The 27,763-nt window shown below is 41.0% G+C and overlaps 1 protein-coding gene across 1 annotated transcript; it reads right to left on the bottom strand.

The window, feature by feature from the left end:
* Positions 1–383: 383 nt before the first annotated feature.
* Positions 384–27,763, bottom strand: LOC149831000 (putative protein phosphatase 2C 39). Its single transcript, XM_090013604.1, has 5 exons — positions 27,652–27,763; positions 2,464–2,730; positions 1,950–2,226; positions 1,321–1,475; positions 384–796 (listed from the first exon to the last, which is right to left on the bottom strand). Exons 1-5 carry the CDS (start codon positions 27,682–27,684, stop codon positions 659–661), a joined length of 870 nt encoding a protein of 289 aa, XP_089869730.1. The 5' UTR covers positions 27,685–27,763; the 3' UTR covers positions 384–658.

Raw genomic sequence — 27,763 nt, 5'->3', positions numbered from 1 at the left:
TCCAAACACATTAATTGATTTTAGCCAGCAGTGAAGTAGCGCTCGGATGTAGACACAAATGGCAGGAGCCTTGAGCTTCTCCCTCCAATCTGCACCACCAGCTTTCCTTGCTCTTATATAGCATGATATAATCATCAGTTAGCAGAACTCTAATAATTCCTGCAGCACAACAGCTATCACATGCCACTCCATACCATGCATGTAAACACGCGCATGATTTCCCCAGGTTTTTAAGCATGTTCTGTTTAGCATCTTAAGACCAAATTCTATATGACATCATTATTTCCTACATGCTAGGTAGAATTACAGATCAAACAACTATGCAGCCGAGCAGTAGATACACCGGGCTTATGATTGGTGTAAAATCTGTCAGAACCATCCAATAATCAAAAGCCATGCTTTAGTACAGTACATTACCAAAATGATAAAGTACAGTACATTAACAGTCTTATTTCATTTACTTTCAATCTGCAACATTGCATTCCGTCAGCTACATGAAAACTGTGAGTTTTCAATTCACTACTCGATAAGTTGCATATACACAGCAACACTAATTCAATCACAAACAAATAAAAACCAACAATTGTTTACAAATTACATTATCATTGCAAGCTCCCCTAAATATTAATCCAGAGCACACCAAGATGAAAACATAAGATCAATGGAAACGTACAACAATGCATGAGATGTCGTCCTTGCTATTTCTTGAGAGAGCCTCCTCTGTCAGCCGTTTCGCTGCTGCTTGTGCATCCTTAAAATTTTTTATAGTATCCACTGCCTCTTGGTTTGTCATTACCTGAAAATAAACAAGAAGACATTAGCTTCACTTTGCATCCATTCCATCTTCAATATTATCTTCTTCCATGGGACACCGACAACATGAGCTCACATTCAGCCCTTACCTAAAAGGCTCAAACCAGAGCAGGTGTCACGCAAAAGCTTTAGTGAGGTGGGCACAATTCTTAAAATCATAATCTTGAGAGGATCAGGTCAACTAGTGATTAGTGAGCATTTGTAATACTAGTTTTTAAATTAATGGATATGACATTCATGTAAGATGGTTGGTTGTATGAGCATTTCCCCTTGGACCATCATTTTTTACCCAGGCATTTTAACCAGGTGCACACCAGTTAATGTGAAACTCCGTATGAGTCATGCTATTGTTGGACCAAATTATATCAAGCTATGTAAATATTAGGCAAGTTTCTTTTGAGCCATGCTATTGTTGGACCAAATTATATCAAGCTATGTAAACATTAGGTAACTTTCTATGAACTCTATACGTCTGGATTTTATTCCCAAGTTTGCAAGAAATAGCACCTTCCATAATCCGTCACTGGCGAGAATAATGAATTCTGCATCATTGTCAATCATCTCAACTGTCACATGTGGTTCGGAACTGAGATGCATCTTTAGGCTCTTATCGCCAAAAGCTCGTGCTACTGCCAGTCGCCCATCAACGCGTGGGACATCCCCTGAATTCAGTAATAAAAACACATTTAGCTGCTCCAGTTTACTAACATCAAGGCCAAGAGATTGGTAAAGTATTGCTGTTCCTACATTAAAGACCATAAGAGTAAATGTTGTTCATGACCTCACTCTAATATTCGCATGATTGTTGACACGAAGCACAGAAGGGGCAAGTTCCAGCCTGTGAATTGGCCCATCACTAGGAGGGATCAGAATTTTCCCTTCAATTAGTTATTTTGGCCTGATTGGCCACCGGACCTATACCCTGTCCTTGTATAGGCTGGATAACCAACAAAGACAAGCCATTGAGATTGACTACTGGATAGTCGGTGTAGCCTCTTTTTGAAGAAATATGCCATATAAGGATGCCAAGAAAGAGAAAGAAAGCAACAAGAATTACATGTAATAAGCATGGAGAAAAAGAGAATATATATATATATATATATACCTAGAAAAGATTAAGAAAAAATTTCTATAACCTGGAAAACGAGTAACAAAACCGCCTTTGTTCTCAATGGCAAAACGTTCTTTGTCAGGTTCATGATCAACAGATAGCTGTTTGGCCACACCCTTTCTACGTATGACTGCACGAGAGTCTCCTACATTTGCTATTACTAATTTTTCCCCATTGATCAGTATAGCTGTGACAGCAGTGGAACCTCCTCTGCCCAATTGACCTGACTTCTCCAAGATTGTCTCATCAGTTATCCAATATGCAATCTTTATTGCCTCCTCTGTATGTGTCCAGAAGTCGGGCTGGTGACAGAAAACAATAAATCTGTGAAGTTTCCACCAAGATATCCTGAATCCCCACGTAATGAGATTGGCTAAATAATAAGATAATGGGGAAACGATAGTAATTTTACTGCAGAATGAGATTGGAGGACCAAAAATTCAACATCTTGCTAAATAGCAAGTACAGGAAACAGTTGCACCTAGTTTTACAAGATAGATTAACTACAGAGAATGTTGGATGAAAGATAACATCCTTACCTCATTTAGAATGCTGTCAAACAGATTTGATTTCAGGTAATTTGCCACATTATGACCTAAGTGGCCATCAAATATTGCAAACAAGCCCAATTCAGAATCCTTGGCTTCAGAATCCTTGACCTGCCTAAATTCTGCTACAACGCAGTCTTCCATTTCATGTCTTGATTTCCCTTTGACCAAATGAAACCCATGTGTGACGCGCCTTCTAGATTGCTTGCTCTTCCCTTTTCCTGTGTCTGATGTAGAACTACTAAAGCCAGCTACCACCTACAATGAACAGAAATAACCACCCGGTCTGATGAGAAACAATATATATTGGAATTGTTTGCACAGTTTGTTGACACAAATGCCCTGATACTTAAAGAATTAAAAAGCACGCTAACAACCACTAACAATGTTGTGGCTAGAAAAAAACACCACTAGGCCTTCGGTCTCACCATTTACAACAAGATACAGGCTTTGGAACTCAGACAAACAGTCTAAGAGCCTTTTTGGGGGGTTTCTAACCTTTCTCCATTTTCTGAAGAAGCTACAAGCGTGGATCCTGTTGATTGTTGCATAAAAGCAAGAACAAGAAGACAGGAAGCAAAAGAAAGAGGGCACATAGATAGGGCAAGAAGAGAACTTCATTCAATAGAGAAAATGAGGAAAGCAATACAACATATAAGGGCCAACCCCCTTTCCCTAATGTTAAAGACTATTCTGGACCAAAATAGCCCTCTTACATTGACCATTACACTTTTGAATGATAAAATACAAAACTATCCCTATGCATACATAATAATACATAAATGGGCATTACCCACAAAGTCTACATCACAATAGACCCTAAACTCCAATAGAAGAACCAGAAAAGAGAAAGGCATAGTGCAGGGTATCCCTGACATATCTGATTATCCCTAATACTATTGCCACATGGGTAGACCTAAGATCTCTCATAAACTGCCTCACAACATTCTCTGCAAAACTAATGTCAGGTTTAGAAATAGTCAAGTAAACCAAACTCCCTTTCAGCTGCCTATACACTACAAGATCATCAAGAAGTTTTTCCATTTGTATCTATGTCACATGGGTGCGGGTGAGATTCCAAAAAACCCGGGTGCAGGGGTGCGGCAGGGGCAAAAATGTAAATATATATATATAGAGGGGGGGGGGTCCGGGGGTCCGGGGGTTCCCCCTGCGCGGGTGAACAAGAGGACCACGTGGGTCCCCGTCTATGTCACATGGGTTAGGGGGTGCGGCAAAAAAAAATATATATATATATATATATATAAGGGGGTCCCCCCCGGTGCGGGTCCCGGGACACCCCTTCGGATCTTATTTTAAAAACCCGTCTCTGGAAATAAAGTGTGATTCGGATTGGAGTTCCAATGAAAGCCAATCTGTTTGCGCCCCTAATCTGATCTGACCTGTTCACGTCCCCTCTAAAAAGTTAACTGGATCTGGATTTGAACCTCTCCCTAACTGGTTCTGAATTTTCGGTTATATTGTATCCAATTTATGTTTGGTAATCACCACGCATAACTGATTCCAATCCACTTATATCCCCAAAGCCTTGGAGACAACCAGATATCCTCAAGCCAAATTCGAATTCAAGAACTGAGACCCAATCTTATGGTCCAGACCAGTGTTGTGAGAGGCGTACGCCTCAGAGGCGAGGTGCACGCTCAAGGTACTGAGGCGTTGCTGTGATGCGCAAATTGCCCCTCATCAACCTCCGGAATCCCCTCCTTCATCCCCAAGTCTTCCTCCTCCGCCCGATTCGTCGGTTGTGCTAACCCCAAGTGTCGGTGGATCCACCGCCACGTGCCGGCCAACTGCTCCTCCGCCGCTCCCTGTCCCCCGTACATCCTCCTGTCCAGCTCCGACATCACCGGCGGCGGCCTCCTCCTCTCCGATACGTTGTCGCTGCCGGGGAAGCCCCCGGTGGCGAACTTCGTCGTTGGCTGCTCAGTCTTCTCCGACCACCAGACGAACGACATAGCTGGTTTCGAACGTGGCCCCCCTTAGCTTCCGTACCAGCTGGGCGCGTGGTCCTCCTACTGCCTTCCCTCCCACCGCCTCGACGACGTCCCTGTTGTGAGAGGCGTACGCCTCAGAGGCGAAGCGCAGGCTCAACGCCTCGCTTCGCCTCATCGCATTTAACAACCTTGGTCCAGACATCACTTTGAAGTTTGGACTCAAAACTCAAGTATATCCAATCTGAAGCGACGGATTGAACTGGTTAGATCTTACCCGATTGTTATAGACCCATGGGTTGGTGGAGGCCAAGCTATGAACCCCAATCCAAATTCGAAACTAGTGTAGATCTTAACCAATTGCTACCCAACCGATACGGACCTGATCATTTATTTCCTAACTCAATTCATACCGGAACCGGTAAAGACCCAACCCACTAAACCCTGACCTGACACACAATACGAGTCTGAAATTATTTTCATATCCAGAACCGAAAACTTGTAAAACCCCCTCCGGCGAAGTCGCCGGAGGGGATTAACTTAAAAAAAATAAAACGGTTTCCCCAAAGGGGAAACCGCGTAAAGAGTGGGGGTGAGGATAAACCTCACCCCCCATAATCCGCGGAAAGGGGGGGGGGGGGGGGGGGGCGAGGTTATCTTCAGCCCCTCACCCTGCGTGAGGGTTATAAAAACCCTCACGCAGGTTCCCCTTTTCCGCACCCTGCACAGAGAGAAAGAGAGTGAGAGAGAGGAGAGACTTACCGACGACGGCGACAGCGGCAGAGAGGTAAGCCACCCCTCCGTCTTCTTCTTCGTTCTTCTTTCCTGTTAGAAGCTCAGAGGACCGGCAGCCATGGCTGCCGGCGAGTTACAGTTAAAAAAAAAAAATTTACAAAGAAAGAGAGAAAAGGGGGGGGGGGGGGGGGGGGGTCAGCCGACACTATGGCGGCCGGCCCCGGCGACCGGCCGACACCGATGGCCGGCTCCGGAGACCGGCCCAGGCGTGTGGGTGCAGAGGGAGGGTCGGCAGGGGCCGACCCCCCCCTGCACCCGAGATCGGAAGGGGCTCAGCCCCTTCCGCTGTTTCAATAAGGGGGGACCGGTTCGATCCAGGTTGGACCGAACCGGGTCGGTCTGGGTGCGACCCAGACTGAGCCCACCGGTCTGGGTCGCGCCCAGACCGAGTACTTTGAAAAAAAATAATAATAATAATAATTTGGTTTGGCCTGGGTGCACCCAGACCGAACCGGGTCGGTCCGGGTCGCACCCAGACCGAACCGGGTCTTATGAGATGGGTGAACCGGTTCAGATCGAACCGGTTCAAGCCGAACCGGTTCAGGTCGAACCGGTTCAAGCCAACTGGGTTGGTTATTCTGGTTCAGGTCGAACCGGTTCAGACCAAATCGGGTCTGAACCGATCCGGTTGAACCAAAGTCCAAACCGAACCATTCGGGTCTGGATCTAGGTTTTCCAGTTCGGACCCAGTTCAATTTGGACCTGTCTCAGATCCAGATTAATCAGGTCCAGATCTGACTGGATCAGTCTCGGATCTGGACCTAGTCAGACAGGTCTGGACCTAGTCGGATGATCCTGGATCCAATCAGACTGTCCAAGATCCAGTCCAGCAGGCCCAGATCCAATCAATCTATCCTGGATCCAGTCAGGCTATTCTGGATCCAGTCAGAATTGAATGGATCCAGTTCGGACTCAATTAGACTTTCTGGATCCAGTCAAACAGTTTTGGATCCAGTTATGCAATGGATCTGAACCCAAACAAACAGGGTTGGGATCCAGATCAGAATTCGATCAGAAAATAGTCTCGGATTGGCCCGGAATCCGAAATGTGCCAAGATATCCATTTGGATACTTGAGATCCATTTTAGTAAAATGGACATATCTTCGCACTCCGAACTCGGAATCGACTGAGGTTTGGTGCGTTGGATTCGTATTGAAGAGGGGAATCCATTGGTCTATGAACTTCAGTCAAACTAGTAATACAAAAACCATGGTTTCTTTAATAAGATTCAGGAGGGGTATTTTGGTAATTTTAGTAAGAGGTTTGTGAATTAATTCAAATATATTGCTTTAATGATCAGATCCTATTGTTAGAGCATCTTGAGACTCACCTTCGGTGGAAGTACAGTGTTCGCACTTGAGGTAAGGGATATTATAAGTAATTTTAGAAGTGAATAAACTTGTTTCACGTTGTTTTTCATCGTAGTGCTATAGAAGTTATTTGATTAGCATGATAGCTTTTAGTGAGACCATGACATGCATAAGTTCCATGTTTGACATTATGAGTTCATTTAAATACATGTTAATTGTGAAATACATGTAGTTGTAATATGTCCTGCATGATAGAAAGCAATTGTAAATGCATGTCTATTTGATCATTACTATCATGCATTGTGATGAGATTTGAGTTTGGTTTTGAGTCTCATTTAGTTCATTCATGTAGTATGAATGGATATTTAGAGTGCAGCATGCAGTACCCCTTAAATCCCGAAAGTGGCGACCTGTGGCAAGGGCTACCTGGTTCGCGGCCAGAGTGCAGCCACCATGGAGAGTGGGCCGTCGGTGATTTAATGATGTAGAGACACCACATCATTGCGTGCTAAGTGAGAGCGGTGTGAGTCCTAACGTCAACATGAGATAAAGAATGAGATTGTTGTGATTAGTCATGACACCACTCGAGAGAAGACGAGTGAAATATGAATGTGAGAATATTGTTCAATGTGTGAACTTAGTTATGACTTAGGATTTCACTCACACTGGTTTGGGACTCTAGAGGATCATGGATGGTTGATAACCATCATATTTAGGATGTAGCATGAACCATGCCGAGATTGAGAGGTTGACCTCCCGGCTAGCTACCGGTGGGGTCCCCGTGGTAGTTCACTGCAGTGCCTGATGGTCTGGGGACCACTGGGAGTGTATGGTTCATTGTTTGGCCAACATGTAGAATTGGGGTGTTCTATAGGGTTGCTACGCCCATAGATGACTATTACCGGTATAGCCAGCCTAGTGATAGTTGAGAGAGAGAGTATTTGAGAATGGAAATGGAGGAAATTAAAATATACAAACATCTGTGGTGTATCGAGAATTAAAATAAGATTAGGGGCTTAGAGCCCACTACAGTTCTAAATTGTTGTTTATTTACTTATAATTATTCTTTACTGGGTTGTAGACTCACCCCATTCTTGTTTAATTACAACTGTAGGTTCCAGACAGTAGTATCACACTGAGCAGTTTTAGCAGAGCATTTGGTATAATTTCTTTTCCTTGTCATTGAATAAATTGTAATTGCTTTTTCTGTCATGAATGATGAACATTGTAAGAAAAAGTTGATTATGGAAATAAAATAAAAAGGTTTTTTTTTTTAGCCACGTTTTCTCTGTGTAAGCTTTGCACTCTTCCCTCTGGGAAGTAATACCAACCGAACTCGGACTCCTGAGGTCCCAGATCGAGGTGTTACAAAGTGGTATCAAAGTCAAGTTTACACAGAAAAAATGTTTATCATTCATAATAAGACTCAATGACTAGATGTAAGTCTCTGCTTAAATAATACATGTTAGTGATTAAATTATTGTGTAATTAAGAATGGCTAACAAACAAGGAAACCACGAAGTCCCACGGGCTCAAGACCCAGCTGAACCTCCTATTGTAGGAAGAGAGGAGTTTTTCGCCGCAATGACGATGATTACTGGAGTCATCACAAGCATGACTCAAGTGGTTAGAGAGTTGACGCCTCAGCCTCCTCCGATCTACATCATTATCGGAGACTGAGACGTTTATTATCAGAACTACCCCTACACTACCCAGGGGCCACATCCTCCACCTTACGGAAGGAGGAATCGACAATACAACTGTCAGAGAGCAAGGTCGGCACATAGGCGGATAGGGGGAAATCGGATGGCGGCTCGAGGAGGCATCGGGAGAAAAGCAGCTCCGAACACAAACTTTGTGTCTCGGGGAGGGTCTCGTATGGCCAGAGCACGAGGACGACATATGTCCCGAGCTAGTTATGTGGCTGCCATGAGTGGGGGAAACCAGAGGGTTCCACCTCCATTCCACGAGCTTCTGGCTGAAGAAACTCGGAGAGCGGCATTTCAGGCCACCGAAGCAGCTCGACAGGCAGCAGGAGCCAACCAAGGTGACCCAGGGTTTGGGCAAGGGCGAGCGATTTCTGGAAATTTGTGAGAGGGAAGTGAGGATGAAGATCTTACAGTTGATCCTACTTCACCTACCTACACTTTTGCTTTACCCCAATATGACTTGAATACTTCTCCTCCGACCCACCTTCAATCAATACAAAAGAGTTCAAGAAGAGAACCCAGCTTCAGATAGATCGAAGAGGAACATGACGATGAATTTAGGGATACTTAGTTTTATTTAGTCTAGTTCGATTATCTATTACTTTGCTTTGTGTTCATCTTATTTGCTTAGTAATATTTTATTTATGTGTACTTGGATGAGCAATGAAATAAGACATTTTTAAGTAACTGGATAGCGTAATCGTTAATATATGATAGAATTTTTATACGAGTATAAATGAATCAAATAAGAAGCCTATTACGTGATTAATTTAATGTAGCACATGGATTGTTTGACTCTATAGCTACACATAGTTTTACCATTTCAACTTTTGAGAAACGATTGTCAGTGGCACCTTCACGATTGAGTGTTTCTTACTTGATAGAGACACTCATAGGAGCAACAACCACTGTGGATACGGAGTATCTTAATTGCGTTGTAAAAAATTAAGATCGAGAGTTGCCTGCGAACTTGTTGTAACTCGACTTTAAGGATCTACATGTTGTTCTAGGCATGGATTGGTTGTCGGACCATCATGCCACTATCGATTGTAGAAGAAAGTGTGTCAGCTTTCAAATACCCTATACTCAAACTTTCACATACCGGGGTGTTAGAAAGTTACATAAGTCAGCTATCATATCGTGCCTAAAGGCCAATATATATATTGAAAAGGAATGCATGGGATTTCTGGCGTACATGAAAACCGAAGAGAAAGAAGACCTCCCAATATCAGATGTAGACATAGCCCGTGAATATGATGATGTTTTTCCAGAAGATCTGCCAGGTCTCCCTCCTGATCGGGAGACTGAGTTCCAAATCGATCTAGTTCCGGGAACAACACCCATTTCGAAGGCTCCCTATCGGATGGGCCCTGCGGAACTCAAGGAACTCAAGGAGCAAATACAGGAGTTATTGGAGAAAGAATTTATTCGATCTTCAGTATCTCCTTGGGGTGCTCAAATTTTGTTCGTGAAGAAGAATGACGGATCACTGCGTATGTGTATAGACTATCGTCAATTGAATGCAGTAACCATAAAGGATAAATACCCTTTGCCGAGAATTGACGATTTGTTCGATCAACTGCAAGGAGCGGCATGCTTCTCAAAGTTGAATTTGAAATCAGGTTATCATCAATTGAGAATTAAGAAGGAAGATGTGGCCAAGACAGCATTCAGATCAAAATATGGCCATTATGAATTTATGGTCATGCCTTTTGGTCTGACCAATGCACCAGCTGCCTTCATGGACATGATGAATAGAGTTTTCAGACCCTATTTGGACAAGTTTGTCGTAGTATTTGTCGATGACATCCTCATATACTCTACCTCGAAGGAGCAACATGAAGAGCATCTGAGGATAGTTCTGCAGACACTTAGAGAACATCAGCTCTATGCCAAATTCTCTAAGTGTGCTTTTTGGTTAGAACAAGTGTTCTTTCTTGGACACATTGTTTCTAAAGACGGGATTATGGTAGACCCTGCAAAGATTGAAGCAGTCACCAATTGGTCAAGACCCAAAAATCCTACTGAGATTCGCAGCTTTTTGAGATTAGCTGGGTACTATCGGAGATTCGTTGAAGGTTTTTCTTTGTTGGCGGCTCCTATGACGAAGCTCACAAAGAAAGATGTAAAGTTCGAGTGGAATGAGAAATGTGAGCAAAGTTTTCAGGAGATAAAGAAGCGTTTGACCACTGCTCCAGTGTTGGTCTTACCTTCTGGATCTGGAGGTTTCACTATTTATAGCGATGCCTCTCACAAAGGATTGTGTTGTGTTCTGATGCAACACGGAAAAGTAATAGCTTATACATATCGTCAGCTCAAAACTCATGAAGTCAACTATCCGACGCATGATCTGGAGTTAGCAGCAGTGGTTTTTGTCCTTAAGATATAGAGGCACTATCTCTATGGCGAGCAAATTGAGGTCTTTACCGACCATCAAAGCCTTAAGTATTTATTTTCTCAGAAAGATTTGAATTTGAGGCAAAGGAGATGGTTGGAATTTCTGAAAGATTATGATTTCGAGCTAAAATATCATCCGGGTAAGGCGAATGTAGTCGTTGATGCTCTTAGCAGAAAGGCAGGAGCTCTAGCTAGACTTGTAGATTGGGAGTTATTTTCCTCGGTGGCTCATCAGAAGGCAGAAGCTCAATGCTTACCAGGTCGATTATTATTCGTTCAAACCACATTGAAGTCAGAATTGTGGGATCAAATTAAGGAAAAGCAACCCTTAGACCCAGAATTTATGCAAGTAAGAAAGAAGATTTCAGAAAATGAAGAATCAGAATTCAAAATTGATGATCAAGGACTTATTAGATTTTGTCAGAGAGTGTGCATTCCCAAGGATGATCAACTTAGAAATCTGTTGATGGAAGAGGCACATCATTCTAGATATGTCATCCATCCCGGTAGCACCAAAATGTACCGAGATCTGAAAGATACGTTTTGGTGGAGTGGTATGAAGAGAGACATTGCTGAGTTTGTTAGCAAATGTTTAGTATGTCAGCAGGTGAAGATCGAGCACCAAAGACCAGGTGGTCTTTTGCAACCACTTCCAATACCCGAGTGGAAATGGGCGGATATATCAATGGACTTCGTTTCGGGGCTTCCAAAGACGAAGAATGGGATGGATTCGGTGTGGGTGATTGTCGACAGGCTAACTAAGTCAGCTCACTTTTTAGTTTGTAAGACAACTCACTCGTGTGACCAACTGGCTCAATTGTTTATTAGAGATATTGTGAGACTTCATGGAGTACCAGATTCAATTGTTTCAGATAGAGACTCGAAGTTCACATCGCGGTTTTGGCAAAGTTTTTAAGAAGCTATGGGGGACACAATTAAAAATGAGTACAGCTTTTCACCCTCAGTCAGATGGTCAGTCAGAGCGAACCATTCAGACCCTTGAGGACATGCTTCGGGCATATAGTTTGGAGTATAGCGACTCATGGAATGATATTTTGCCATTAATGGAGTTTGCCTACAACAACAGCTTTCAAGCAAGTATAGGCATGGCTCCATTTGAGGCATTGTATGGTCGACGATGTCGAACTCCCTTGTGTTGGGATGAAGTCGGAGAAAGAAGTTTGTTAGGACCTGAGATGGTTCAGCGAATGGCAGACCAAGTAAAATTCATTCGAGAGCGTCTTCTCACAGCACAAAGTCGACAGAAGAGTTATGTGGATAAAAGACGTCGAGAGTTGGAATTTGAGCAAGGTGATCACGTGTTTTTAAAGATATCTCCGTTTAAGGGAGTAATGCATTTTGGTCGAAGGGGAAAGTTGAATCCCAGATATATTGGACCATTTGAGATACTGGCGAAGGTTGGTCAGGCAGCATACCGGTTAGCTCTACCACCTTCCTTATCCCGAATTCATAACGTGTTCCATGTTTCCATGTTGCGGAAATACGTGTCAGATCCCTCTCATATATTGGATACAGTTGAGACTGTATTAGATTTGCAAGATGATTTGAGTATGAGAGAAAAGCTCATCGAAATCCAAGACACGACAGTGCAAAAGCTGAGAAACAAGGAGTTATCTCTCGTATTGGTTAGATGGAGCCATCACAGCAATAAGGAGGCTACTTGGGAGCGTGAATCTGATATCCGCAAGCAATTTCCACATTTGTTTCCAGGTAAGATTCGGGACGAATCTTCTGTTAAGGGGGGTAGAATTGTAAAAAACCCTCCGGCGAAGTCGCCGGAGGGGATTAACTTAAAAAAAAAATAAATAAAATAAAACGGTTTCCCCAAAGGGGAAACCGCGTAACGAGTGGGGGTGAGGATAAACCTCACCCCCCATAATCCGCGGAAAGGGGGGGCGAGGTTATCCTCAGCCCCTCACCCTGCGTGAGGGTTATAAAAACCCTCACGCAGGTTCCCCTTTTCCGCACCCTGCACAGAGAGAAAGAGAGTGAGAGAGAGGAGAGACTTACCGGCGACGGCGACAGCGGCAGAGAGGTAAGCCACCCCTCCGTCTTCTTCTTCGTTCTTCTTTCCTGTTAGAAGCTCAGAGGGCCGGCAGCCATGGCTGCCAGCGAGTTACAGTTAAAAAAAAAATTTACAGCGAAAGAGAGAAAAGGGGGGGGGGGGGCGGGGTCGGCCGACCCTATGGCGGCCGGCCCCGACGACCGGCCAACACCGATGGCCGGCTCCGAAGACCAGCCCAGGCGTGTGGGTGCAGAGGGAGGGTCGGCACGGGCCAACCCCCCCTACACCCGAGATCGGAAGGGGCTCAGCCCCTTCCGCTGTTTCAATAAGGGGGGACCGGTTCGATCCAGGTCAGACCGAACCGGGTCGGTCTGGGTGCGACCCAGACCGAACCGGGTCGGTCTGGGTGCGACCCAGACCGAGTACTTTGAAAAAAAATAATAATAATAATAATCTGGTTCGGCCTGGGTGCACCCAGACCGAACCGGGTCGATTCGGGTCGCACCCAGACCGAACCGGGTCTTGTGAGATGGGTGAACCGGTTCGGATCGAACCGCAGGTCGAATCGGTTCGGATCGAACCGGTTCAGGTCGAACCGGTTCAAGCCGAACCGGTTTGGGTTGAACCGGTTCAAGCCAACGGGGTTGGTTATTCTGGTTCAGGTCGAACCGGTTCAGACTGAATCGGGTCTGAACCGATCCGGTTGAACCAAAGTCCAAACCGAACCATTCGGGTCTGGATCTAGGTTTTCCAGTTCGGACCCAGTTCAATCTGGACCTGTCTCAGATCCAGATTAATCAGGTCCAGATCTGACTGGATCAGTCTCGGATCTGGACCCAGTCAGACAGGTCTGGACCCAGTCGGATGATCCTGGATCCAGTCAGACAGATCTGGATCCAATCAGACTGTCCAAGATCCAGTCCAGCAGGCCCAGATCCAATTAATCTGTCCTGGATCCAGTCAGGCTATTCTGGATCCAGTCAGAATTGAATGGATCCAGTTCGGACTCAATTAGACTTTCTGGATCCAGTCAAACAGTTTTGGATCCAGTTATGCAATGGATCTGAACCTAAACAAACAGGGTTGGGATCCAGATCAGAATTTGATCAGAAAATAGTCTCAGATTGGCCCGGAATCCGAAATGTGCCAAGATATCCATTTGGATACTTTAGATCCATTTTAGTAAAATGGACATATCTTCGCACTTCAAACTCGGAATCGAATGAGGTTTGGTGCGTTGGATTCGTATTGAAGAGGGGAATCCATTGGTCTATGAACTTCAGTCAAACTAGTAATACAAAAACCGTGGTTTCTTTAATAAGATTCAGGAGGGGTATTTTGGTAATTTTAGTAAGAGGTTTGTGAATTAATTCAAATATATTGCTTTAATGATCAGATCCTATTGTTAGAGCATCTTGAGACTCACCTTCGGTGGAAGTACAGTGTTCGCACTTGAGGTAAGGAATATTATAAGTAATTTTAGAAGTGAATAAACTTGTTTCACGTTGTTTTTCATCGTAGTGCTATAGAAGTTATGTGATTAGCATGATAGCTTTTAGTGAGACCATGACATGCATAAGTTCCATGTTTGACATTATGAGTTCATTTAAATACATGTTAATTGTGAAATACATGTAGTTGTAATATGTCCTGCATGATAGAAAGCAATTGTAAATGCATGTCTATTTGATCATTACTATCATGCATTGTGATGAGATTTGAGTTTGGTTTTGAGTCTCATTTAGTTCATTCATGTAGTATGAATGGATATTTAGAGTGCAGCATGCAGTACCCCTTAAATCCCGAAAGTGGCGACCTGTGGCAAGGGCTACCTGGTTCGCGGCCAGAGTGCAGCCAACATGGAGAGTGGGCCGCCGGTGATTTAATGATGTAGAGACACCACATCATTGCGTGTTAAGTGAGAGCGGTGTGAGTCCTAACGTCAACATGAGATAAAGAATGAGATTGTTGTGATTAGTCATGACACCACTCGAGAGAGGACGAGTGAAATATGAATGTGAGAATATTGTTCAATGTGTGAACTTAGTTATGACTTAGGATTTCACTCACACTGGTTTGGGACTCTAGAGGATCATGGATGGTTGATAATCATCATATTTAGGATGTAGCATGAATCATGCCGAGATTGAGAGCTTGACCTCCCGGCTAGCTACCGGTGGGGTCCCCGTGGTGGTTCATTGCAGTGCCTGGTGGTCTGGGGACCACTGGGAGTGTATGGTTCATTGTTTGGCCAACATGTAGAATTGGGGTGTTCTACAGGGTTGCTACGCCCATAGATGGCTACTACCGGTATAGCCAGCCTAGTGATAGTTGAGAGAGAGAGTATTTGAGAATGGAAATGGGGGAAATTAAAATATACAAACATGTGTGGTGTATCGAGAATTAAAATAAGATTAGGGGCCTAGAGCCCACTACAATTGGAAATTGTTGTTTATTTACTTATAATTATTCTTTACTGGATTGTAGACTCACCCCCATTCTTGTTTAATTACAACTGTAGGTTCCAGGCAGTAGTATCACAGTAAGCAGTTTCAGCAGAGCATTTGGTATAATTTCTTTTCCTTGTCATTGAATAAATTGTAATTGTTTTTTCTGTTATGAATGATGAACATTGTAAGAAAAAGTTGATTATGGAAATAAAATAAAAAGTTTTTTTTTTAGCTACGTTTTCTCTGTGTAAGCTTTGCACTCTTCCCTCTGGGAAGTAATACCAACCGAACTCGGACTCCTGAGGTCCCAGATCGGGGTGTTACAAAACTGAAGCCGTTCGGGTTTTTTGTCTTGTCTGACCCGACCCATTTTCATCCTGATCTAAGAAAAAATAGGAAGCAGATCAGTTCATGCTGAACATGAGTGTTTTTGCTCATGTTGACATCGTGGTCGTCTGTTTGCATTTTGGATGAATGCCACGTGGTTTTGTTGACTTTTGAGCTTTTTAAAATGCAAATCGGATGGCCAGCATGAGCAAAAACGCTCATGTTCAGCATGACCTGATGTGCGTCCGTAAAAATATGGTGTTTCACTTTTTTATTTTTATTTTTGTTTTTTTATTTCCTTGCAAATTCAAATATTCCAAGGGATTTTGCCATGGAAAACTCTGCCCACCATGGACGCAAATCCTTCCTCAGAAACCCTACACGCCGACGATGCTGGAAAATCATCGACGGAATCCGAAAATATGGTCATCCACGGCAGCGTCCCGGGTACGGAGGCGGTCGGAGAAAGTGCCGAGGTGTTGGGGAGAGGGATCTTGTCGATGCTGGAAACCCTAATTAGGGTTTTCGAAGATCGGTCGGAGAGGGTGGGGCGGAGCCAGGATCAGCTGTCTATAAGCATCGATAGGTTCACTTGAGGTATTTTTCTGTTTTCGATCCTTCTCCTTTTCTTTGGCGTGTTTTCGTCCGACCCCATTCCTGTTTCGTTTCGCCTTTTGAGATTTCCCTTTACTCGGGTTTATGCGATTGAGGGTTTTTCTGCGATTTGGTTCCGCAATTTAGGGTTTTGAATTTCTTTGCTCAATTTTCAAAAAATGGGAAAAAATGAACCAAAATAACCCTGGGTGCGTTGACCGCACCGGGTGCCGCACCCGCACCCGCGTCGCGTCGCATCGACGCGGGTGCGACACTTGTCTGGCCGAATCCCTGTGACATAGGAAAGGAGTATTCAGTAACTTTCATAGGTTTTTCAAAATCAAAGAAGCCATTTTTTTCTAGGAAAGAGACATTCCTTGATACATACAAATTTCCATTTTGAGAATCAAAACATCTATAACCTTTTTTTATTATTGGCATATCCTAAAAAGGCACAGAGAATTGCACGATGAGAGAGTTTTCATTTTTGTCAGTGAAAACAAAGCACTTGCATCCAAACACTCTCAATCTAGAATAGTTTGGAGAAAGATTCACAACTTTTTCAATTGGAGTTATATTTTTCAAAGAATAAGATAGCATTTGATTAATCAGATAGGTACCAGTTAGGGCAGTTTCTACCAAAAACTACTTTGGAACTTGGTTTGCTATCAATAATGTCCTAGTTGTTTCCATAATGTGTCGATGTTTACGTTCAGCCAGTCCATTTTGTTGTAGTGTGTATGGACAAGACCTTTAGTGTGTAATGCCATGTAAATTGAGATAATCTTTGAATTCTTTGGACATAAATTCTTCCCCCGAATCCGTGCGAAAAATGAAAAGATCATTTTGAAACTTGTTTTTAACTATGTTATGAAATATTTGAAAGTATAAAAAGACTTTAGATTTATGTTTAAAAAAATAAATCCAAGTATGTCTAAAAAAATCATCGACAAAGATGTCATAATATGCAAATCCACCTTTTGAAACAATTGATGCAGGACCCCAAACATCTGAATGTACTAATTCAAGTGGTCTAGAATAAACAAAGGTTCGATCATGAAATGGTAATCTTTTCATTTTGCCAAGAATACAATCTTTACAAGCGAAATTCTCAGAATTATAAATTTTTTCTAAATTTGGAAAATGTTGGATTTTGGCCATATGAGGATGACCAAGTCTTTTGTGCCACAAATCCAACTCTATTTTCTAAATATTATAACATAAAGCATTCTTAGGCAATTCCAAAAAATCCATATAATAGAGTCCTTCTCTATGACCTTACCCAATCAGCTTTCCTGATTGGCGATCTTGTACTCAACAACCATGAGAAAAAAAAATGACACATTACATCCATGATCAGATATTTGAAAAACAAATAAAAGATTTAAATTTAGTTTAGGAATATATCTAACTTCTGGAATAAAAAATTTCTTTATTTTATGGACTCTTTCAAAATTTCCTATTCCTTCTATTTCAAGGGAGGTTCTATCTTGTAAAAGCTTTTGACATACTTGACTTATTTTTTAAACATTCGGATAATCTATTGTCATTTGGGCTTATATGAAAAGAAGCATCAAAGTCAAGAAGCCAAGTTACCTAGATCGGAAAAGGATGAAACAACTGCTCCAGTTGAGGCTTCAGATGAGGAGGAAGCTCCTTTGATAAGACGTTGGAGAATTTCCATTAATTGATCCATAGAAACCAGTGCATCTTGATCTTTGGGTTATGATCCAACAGTCGCAGCTCACTTTTCTTTTAGCTCTCTAAGTTTAAGACATTGAGGCCTATAGTGCCCTGGTTCATGACAATGGTGGCAAATGACTTTTTTCTTGTCAAAGTCACCATTTTGTCTATTGAAATGAGGTGGCCTGTAAGAGCGTACATGATTACCCGATTTAGACACAGCTACAACAAAATCATCTTCTGGTTTTGGAGTATCCTTTCTAATTCTGTTTTCCTCCATAGTTAGTTCCTCTATAATATCGATGATAGAGGAAACTTTTCCTCGATGAAGAAGAACCGATTTAGTCTACTCGAATTCCGGTCTTAACCCGTTTACAAATTGATAAAAATGCTCCATATCAAGTTATTTTTTACGGAGCTCGATGTCTTCGGAACAATGCCATTTTGGCTCTAAAAAAGCAATTTCTTCTCAAAGTTCGGATAACTCATTGTAATATTCTCTAATGGTTTTCTCTTTTTGAGTCATTGTCCGAACTTTGTCTTGTAAATTGCACACATGTGCAATATCTTTAAGGGAATACATATTTTTAAGGTATTCCCAAGCCTTATTGGCATGTTCGAACTTAGCAAGGTTAGAGCATTTTTTAATGTCTATGCTATTAATTAGCCATAACATAATTTTTGCATGCCCTGTTCTCCACTCTTTTCATTTCTTTTCATAAGTGGCTAACGCCTTGCTTTTCTCCTCTTCCGTTAGAGGAACTTCTTTATCACCCTCTATTTTGGTGAGAGATAGTTTAGGTTCCGAGTCGGAACCATCCACTATACCCAATAGCCCTTTTTCCCAAATGTGGTGTTTCATAATCGAAGCCCACATTACATAATTAGTATCATTTAGCTTCATGGGTATGATGGTGATCTTATCATTGTCATCCATCTTTTACAAGGGTGAGAAAGGAATAGATGAGAGAAGAGAAAGAGAAAGGAAGAGATAAAAGTATACGAGAGAGGATAGATAATACAAATTTTTGCAGCAAAATTTTCTTCAATAGCCTCCTTCAAGCGAATCTTCTTGATCCAAGAACAAGATGATGAAACACCTTTTGCAACTGAGGCACAGAAAATGAGGCAAGAGCTTTTTACGATCTAAGATCTCCACGGCTTTGATACCATGTAATGAAACTGTGGTCTTTCACAAAAGCACTTCAAAAGAGTGTCTATAAAGACACTTCAAGCAAAACCCATAAAAGAGTATAAAAGGAAGAATACAACAATAAAATAATAAAATCTTTATTAATAACAAAAATGCTTAAGAAGCATTGTAATACAATGGAGGGGGAACACCCCTATTTATACAAGTGGGAGAGGGTAGAGGAGAGCTCTTTTAGAGCTCTCCTTAAGAGTCGTTGGACCTAGTCCAACGGCTCTAAATATAGCCGTTGGACTAGGTCCAACGACTATATCCTTAGTCAAGTTCTAGTTGAGACTTGACTAGGATGAAATATCTAGTTCTAAATGAACTAGATAAAAAATAAAAATACAAAAGAAAAGGAAAAGGAAAAATGAAATATACATATATATACAATATTATTATATTAGTATTATTATTATATATATATATATTGTATATGTTACATTTTACATTTTAACAATGAATAGCAATCATAATTGACTCTTCAGGTGCAAAAGTCCTAAGAGACTTCATCTAAGTCACTTCATCAATAAATTTCGAGGAGCTTGAGTGACAAAAGGCAAGAAAGTCTAGTGAATCATGAAACTCCTCACATTATCAAACTCCAAAGTGTCACAAGAAACTCTCACTCTGACTGCCTCTTTAGACTGATTATCCATATCCATGCAGGTCTTATAACCTTTGCGCTTCTGATACTTCCTATTTGCATCTATCAAAGCAAGGGAGTTCCACATTTACTATATTTACAAATAAAAGTCCTCAATTGAAAGATTTATAACAATTCAACCCAAGAATCTACGTTTTTATTTATGCATGGCATTTGGTTTGTCATTAGTCCCATCTAAGAAGCCAAGTCCCCCTCTTTCCATCATCACAAATATGAAATCCAAACAATATGCATAATTGTTTCCATCCAGTTTCACAGAGATGAGCAAAACAGGTTCTCCTTGCTCCATGGCTCACCAAACCTCCAAACTACAATCAATATTGCAAAGGACACAAAATATATCAAACCAATATAATATCCACAAATACGACCAAGTATATAGCTAAAACTGATTTGCAAGGGGGCCAATCTCCACACTATAACTTCAAATAATAAGCAGCATTGCAACAGAACTTGCAAAATCTGTAATGCTCTACAGAAATCACAAGCTAAGTGGAAAAAAACACCGCAAATAGTATTACCCTATAGCCAATCATCCACAAATAGGTTACTACCTGATGATAACCTCACAAAAATTCATCAACTCTCTACCCAGTCATGATCTCAATACCCAAAACCACAATCAATACTCTTCTTACTCGATTTCGACCAAAATAGAGCAATCTTGAGCATTGAAAAACCTCACAACTGATCAGTTCCTTAAATTTTTCAGAATCTGACCAGATTTTCCTCTACGTCAGAAAGATAAATTGAAAATTTCATGGAAAATAAAATACTGATCCAAATCAAGTGAAGTTTGATCTGCTTATCTTCTAAAATCATGATTTAGTAAACCCCCATGCCAAACTACTCAAACACGAATCATCCATCCCAGTCAATCTTCCCTTGGATAATTTCAGCTGGCACACAAACCAATGCAAGAACGAAGTCTTGAATCCTCTTCAGAATGATCAGATCAGAGTTACCGGAAGCGCCTATACAGTAGGGGAAGCACGCTTCCCTGATACACGTTTCAGAAGTGCAAAACGTCGCCCTTCCAAAATGCGTGGGGAAGCATCCCTTTTTTTTGAGAAGCGTGCTTCCCCCACGCTTCCCTCTTTTTTTATTTTTTGTTTTTTTTCTTCTTTTTTCGCTTCCTAGGTCGCTTCCGGTTCGCTTCCTAGGTCGCTTCCACGACGGTTCTTGATTCGCTTCTAAGTCGTCCCACACTTCCCGCTTCCTAAATTTTTGAAAGTGCCTCGCTTCCCGTATCACTTTTCGCTCCCGCTTTCTCGACTGGCAACCATGGATCAGCCCTGGTGTGAATCTACTTCTAATACCATATTAAAACAAGACCAAGAAGATAGGAAGCAAAAGAGAGAGGAGACAAAGATAGGGCAAGAAGAGAACTTCATGCAATAGAGAAAATGAGAAAAACAATACAATATATAGGGGTTAACCCCTTTTCCCTAATGCCAAGACTATTCCAGACCAAAATGGCCCTCTTACATTAGCCATTACACTTTTGAATGATAAAACACAAAACTGCCCCTATGTATACATAGTAATACATAAACGGGCATTACACCCACTGATAGTACATCATAATACAATCCTCAACACTCAACAGGTTGAAATAAAAAATTTGGAATGAGCACTTCTCAGATAATTGCAGCCTCCAGAAACTATTTTTGCCTAGTTCCTCAATTACAAATAGTTGCACTGCTGAATAGAAGTGGTTGTTGGAATGATAAGAGGATTAATGAGGTTTGAAGAATATAATAGACAATATGATGTCACCTGGGTACAAGTACGGGTCCAAACAATGCAGGTACAGGGACACGGCTATATATATATATATATATATATATATATATATATATATATATAGAGAGAGAGAGAGAGAGAGAGAGATGGGTAGGTGCAAAATGATACGTGTTAAATGGTTTTTTCTACAATTCCGGTGTTTTTTTTTGCAGTTTCGGCCCTATAAATGTGTTGGGCATGGTCAATTTACGAGGAATCCACACATAGATCATGTGTTTTCGATGAAAAAATGATAGTTGGAGCCTCAAAAATTTACAAAGATTTTGGACCATTGACTTTTTGAACCTTATAAAAACCCACCCATGTGTCGAAATCGAATACTTCAAGAGCTGATCCCTATAAAATCAACTACACAGATCACATATGTACGGTCAGAATTTAAAAACAAAACGAAAACCCTGAAAAAACTCATTTAGCACCTATCATTTTGCATCTACCCATTACTCTCTCTCTCTCTCTCTCTCTCTCTCTCTCTCTCTATATATATATATATATATATATATATATATATATATATATATATATATATATATATATATTGTTTGGACTGACACTAGTCTAGTTCCGATCTGGGTCAGCTTTGACACGGTCTGATTCAGACCTAGGTTGAAACAGATCTGGATCTGGTCTGAATAAGACTTGGGTTTGGACTTTGACACAGGTCTAGTTCTGATCTGGGTCAGCTTTGACACAGGTCTGATTCAGACCTAGGTTGAAACTGATCCGGATCTGGTCTGACCCAGGTCTTATCATAACACCTGGTATGTGCCAGGTGTTATGAAAGACATTAGAAAAGAAAAAAGGAAAAAACATGAGAGAGAAAGAGAGAAACAGATCCGGATACGAATCTGGCCCAGGTCTGAATGGACCCAAATTATAACACCTAGTTTGTGCCAAATGTTATGAAAGGCATGAGAGAGAGAGAGAGAGTTGTCCTGACCCGCCTGGTATCCCGCTGCCAGTGAAGGAGGAGGAGCCCTCCAGTATCATCAAAAGAAGAAGAAAAGGAAGAGAGGAAGCCAAGTATGCATCCCCTCCTCCTCTCTCTCTCCACCATTTGCTTCCTCCTCGGTTCTTCTCTCTCTCGTCCTTCTTCTTTCCTCTCTTTGGTTTTGTTTCCCCCCTCACTCCTCTCGTCTTTCCCCATCTCTCTCATTTTCCCCTATCCCTATTTCCCTCTCTCTCTGGTTTTCCCTCTTGTTTTCCAAACCAGAGAAAGGGGGAGAGGGGAATTGACAGAGAGGAAAATCAAGAGGGGAGAAGATGAGAGAGAGTGCAAGAGAGAGAAGGGGGAAGACGAGGGTTTGGGGAGCGAGAGCCGAGGGTTTCGGTGGGGGCATGTTTTTTTGAGTTTTGAGTTTTGAGTCTGAATTAGACCCGACCCGACCCGGCGCAGTGCAGGACCCGACGTGTGGTGTATCCACACTCTATACAGTACCCGTGCCTGTGTCGACACAGGTACAGCCGCCCAAATGGCGTATCGCTGTTACATAGACAATATGATAAGGCATGGAGGTCATCATGAAAAAAATGATAGAAGGTTCTAGAAGTATTTAGCTTCAAGACCATATATCAATAAATCAGCCTACAGAGAAAGGTCCATGGAGTTTAAAATAATGTATCTTAAAGTGGATTTTCGAAGAAGGAAACTGTAGCCTTTTAAAGACAAGATGTTTCATCATCTATAATCTATAGATAAAGAAGTTCCACTAAGATGTGTCCATCTATCTTCCATTTGAATTATTTGTAACAGTTGAATTGTTTGGGCTATGATTGCCTATCATTTCAATGTACTAGCCAGTTCAGATGGAACGAGACCTTCATCTCCAGTCATCAACTGGATCACAATCTTCTATCCTCTGGTACTTAAGAAAGGCTCCTGTGAAATTATGCATCTGGGAATATATCATGATTTATGGCCATCTACCTCCAACAGTTTCCCCATCATCTCAATATAAATGGACTTAGAAGTAGTGACTAAATTAATTTCATAAGAAGGCCAGGCACCATCAATTTTTTGTATCTCAGGAATATGGGATTCTATGAGATAACTAGAAAAATATAACAGTTCCCTATGATGCCCGATTTGGTCTAGCCTTAACTTTGACCTTCGTTCTGCTCTATACCATAGTTGCCAGAAGTGCTTACGTGCTTCCTAGGAAGTGGATGCATTTCATGAATCCCAATTCCTATGATCAGAATACCAATTTCCATGACAACGAAATCCTATTCTCACATGGTTTCACATATTGCTTTTCTAAATGATTCTCCATACTGCTTCCTACTCACTTCCCACATCTTGAATCCTTTGAATTTTGAAATAACTGCTTCTCGACTATGATTTATGTATTGCTTTCCGATTTCAATTCCCATTCTGGCAACAATGCTACATACCATAGTGGGGCTCATGGTAATTACTTATCATACTTTAAATCTTAAATTTGTAAACATGCATGAGACATGCACAAACATACAGATACCATTGTCCTACAAAAGATCTTTAGTGGTCGCTCAATAGAGTTCATTATACCAAGACCCATAATGAAGTTTCTTATCCAAATGGCCTGTGACGAAGTCTCGTATAAAGCAATAAATTCTGCCTCCCATGGAGTGGTAGACTACTTTTCACTTCTCCATGAGACAGCACCACCTGCTAATAGAAAAATGTATCTAGTAGTGGATTTTCCACTGTCAATACACCTTCCTAAGTCCGCATCAGAGTATCCAACGACCTATAGGTGGTCAGCTTTCCTATAGAACAACATATAGTCTTTCGTTCCTTGTAAATAGTGCATAACCTACTTCACTGTCTTCTAGTGCGCAATGTCTGGATTTGACTGATATCTACCAAGCATTTCCACAGCAAATGCTATATCAGGTCGAGTGTAGGTCTGCGCATACTGCAAACTCCCAACTGCCGAAGCATATGAGACAGATGCCATATGAGCCTTCACAATATTATCCTACAATTTATCCCCTTTCACTAATGGGTGCTGAACCAGGAGAACAATTCTCCATCCCATATTTTTTTAAGAACCTTAAGGATATAGGATTTCTGAGAGAGACCAAGGAAACCCTTAGTTCTATCACGACGGATCTCGGTTCTAAGGACATATGTGGCCTCACCCATGTCCTTCATATCGAAATGAGAGAAAATAAAATCTTGTTTCATGTAATAGACTCAAATCATTAGTTGCAAGAAGAATATCGTCAACATATAAATCCAAAATTATAAACTTACTCCCACTAGTCTTTATGTAAATGCACTGATCAACAATGTTTTCAGTGAAACCAAAGTTCATAATTACCTGATTGAACTTTTCATACCACTAGCGGGAGGCTTGTTTAAGTCCATAAATTGACTTCTTCAATTTGCAAACTAAATTATTCGAGTCATCTATACTGAAACCAGGAGGTTGTTGCATGTATACCTCATCGTCCAGATCCCCATTCAGGAAGGCAGTTTTCACATCCATCTGATGTAGCTCTAAATCAAAATGAGCTACGAGGGCCATGATTATTCTCAATGATTCCTTAGTTGAGATAGGAGAAAAAGTCTCATTATAATCAATGCCCTCTACCTTGTGAAACCTTTTGCAACAAGCCTAGCCTTGTACCTCTCTACATGACCTTTAGAGTCCGTTTTGGTTTAGAGCTACATCAGATGGATGTGAAAACTACCTTTCTGAATGTAGATATGGACGAGGAGGTATACATGCAACAACCTCCTGGTTTCAGTATAGATGACTCGAATAATTTAGTTTGCAAATTGAAGAAGTCAATTTATGGACTTAAACAAGCCTCCCGCTAGTGGTATGAAAAGTTCAATCAGGTAATTATGAACTTTGGTTTCACTGAAAACATTGTTGATCAGTGCATTTACATAAAGACTAGTGGGAGTAAGTTTATAATTTTGGATTTATATGTTGACGATATTCTTCTTGCAACTAATGATTTGAGTCTATTACATGAAACAAGATTTTATTTTCTCTCATTTCGATATGAAGGACATGGGTGAGGCCACATATGTCCTTAGAACCGAGATCCGTCGTGATAGAACTAAGGGTTTCCTTGGTCTCTCTCAGAAATCCTATATCCTTAAGGTTCTTAAAAAAATATGGGATGGAGAATTGTTCTCCTGGTTCGGCACCCATTAGTGAAAGGGGATAAATTGAGTCCAATAGAGTACATCTCAAGAAGGTGCTTGCTCATGATAATGTATCTTTTCCTGTAAATCTCAATAAAATCTTGACATTTTTTAAAAATAAAATAAGAATAATACAAAAAATGAAATATAGATTTGGTCAAATATTATTTTGCAGGTGTGTAAAAAAAAGGTTAAAAAGTTCTTAAAACATAAAGGAGAATAAACTAAAAACATATTTGAACTTTAGAAAAGGGAAATAAAAAGTACATTAAGTACCAAGATAATATTGATTAAAATCTCTCAAATATCCATCAGAGAGAAGAGGAACAAACTTTCTCTTCAATTCTATATTGTTCAAAACAATTCACCATCAAACATCACCAAGGTTATCTTTGTCATTTTAACTAAACATAAAACCCATGAAGAACACTAAATTAGCTAGACATAAACCACACAAGGTACACTAAAGCAGCTAAACATAATCCCCATAAAGACTACTTTGGCTTATTCTCTTACACAAAATGCCCTTAAAATGCTTCAAACCACATTTTCCAAACAGGCCCATCTCTTAATGGCATTTGGCCTCCTAAGATTACCTAGCGGTGACATAATCAACATATGTTCCTAGGTGACACTATCAATATATGTTTCGTATAACCTGTTTAGGAAATAAAAAAAAAATCTGTTACCCATGATAGAAAACCAACATACAATTGAAAATCAAGCTCTCATCAAATATAAGAGTACCAAACTCTGCATATGGTGAAGGTAAGATTATTTCATAGCCTTGCTGATGTGGACGTCCACATATTTGTACTAAATGAAATTATTAACCATAAACTGGATGGAGGCCTTTATAGAAAGGTGTAAAATCATACAAACAAATTTTTCATCAGTGTAATGACAGTCTCCTATGCAACTGGTTAGTGCAAATTCTTGAACAACAATTCTAAGTCATTATGATTGATTAAAATTAAAACATAATGTGATCAATGGCAAATCTTTAAAGGAAAAAACTTACAGCCAGAAAAATGAATCCTTGTATACCCTACATGATACAATCATGTACAGTTTAGTTGCTAGCCCATTTAAAAAAAAGAACTTTTCGAAATTCATCAGAAACCTGCAGAATGTGCATATCAGTATAATGAAGCAGACCTACTGTATTATCCAGAAATAATTCAACATCTACACAACCGTGCAATATTATACTCCAAGATCGCCATCAACCAGTGACTTCTTGAGAAAAATTATTGTGCTAGTTTCATATAATCTAAAGCCCAATTTATAGAATCATAAATTTCATTTTTGCAAATCATCCACAGGTTTGCATTGTTAAATGAGTTTTATGCAACTTATCTACCACTGAGGTGGAATTTCCACAATCTTCACAACCTGTCCAGATTTTACCTATCCGCAAAGTTGGCTTAGTTTGAACACGCAAACAGACAGATTCCCAACAAAATTCCTCTATAATGACAGGATTTTCACCTACTAACAGTTACAAAGAAAATAAGTGGGCTTTGCCAAATACAATCACATCCTATATGAAATACAAAATCCACATTCTCAAACAAAAATTTGATGAAAAGGCACTCTTGCTAATTAGGTAAATATCCTTTCATCCTTCCACATGATTTGTGGATGCCAGGGATCAAACAAGACTTTCAACTTCACTAACAAAGTACGCTACTACAAACTTATCCATCACCAACAAAACCCTCTTTCCAAGTCTCTGTGGAGCGGTTCAACATGGATATAAGAGTGAGAAAAGCCAATAGAACACCCACCACCATTTTCGTCAACATGGTATCCCCAAATTTGACAAATTTCTACTGTTCATGACACATTATCCCAATTACCATCAATGGACATATTGGACTGGCTGTCCCAATTTGAAAACCTACCCAATAGCTACCTTTATAGGTTCAGAAAACAACCACCACCTTATTTTGGTTCCTCAATAGCAACAAGTGAATCAACAAAAAACAATAATCTTAACAAAAGAAACCACCCAGATGCAGACCATCATATGCAAATCGACACAGTTTTAGAAGCACATGATCAACAAGGCACCATCCTATAATTAAAAAAAAAACAGGAAAAAAAATACAGCAGAGAGAGACCTTCATCTTGTGGAGGATCTCCCTGCCCGCCATGGCCTCTCTCTCTCTCCCTCTCCCTCTCTCAGTGGAGGGCACAATCAGGTAAAGCAGAGAGACAACTGGTGGAGCTAGA

Source organism: Nuphar pumila, chromosome 7, assembly GCF_984573655.1.
Source record: "Nuphar pumila chromosome 7, dmNupPumi1.hap1.1, whole genome shotgun sequence".
In the NCBI taxonomy this organism is placed as follows: domain Eukaryota; kingdom Viridiplantae; phylum Streptophyta; class Magnoliopsida; order Nymphaeales; family Nymphaeaceae; genus Nuphar; species Nuphar pumila.
This window is presented reverse-complemented; position numbering and strand designations above follow the sequence as displayed.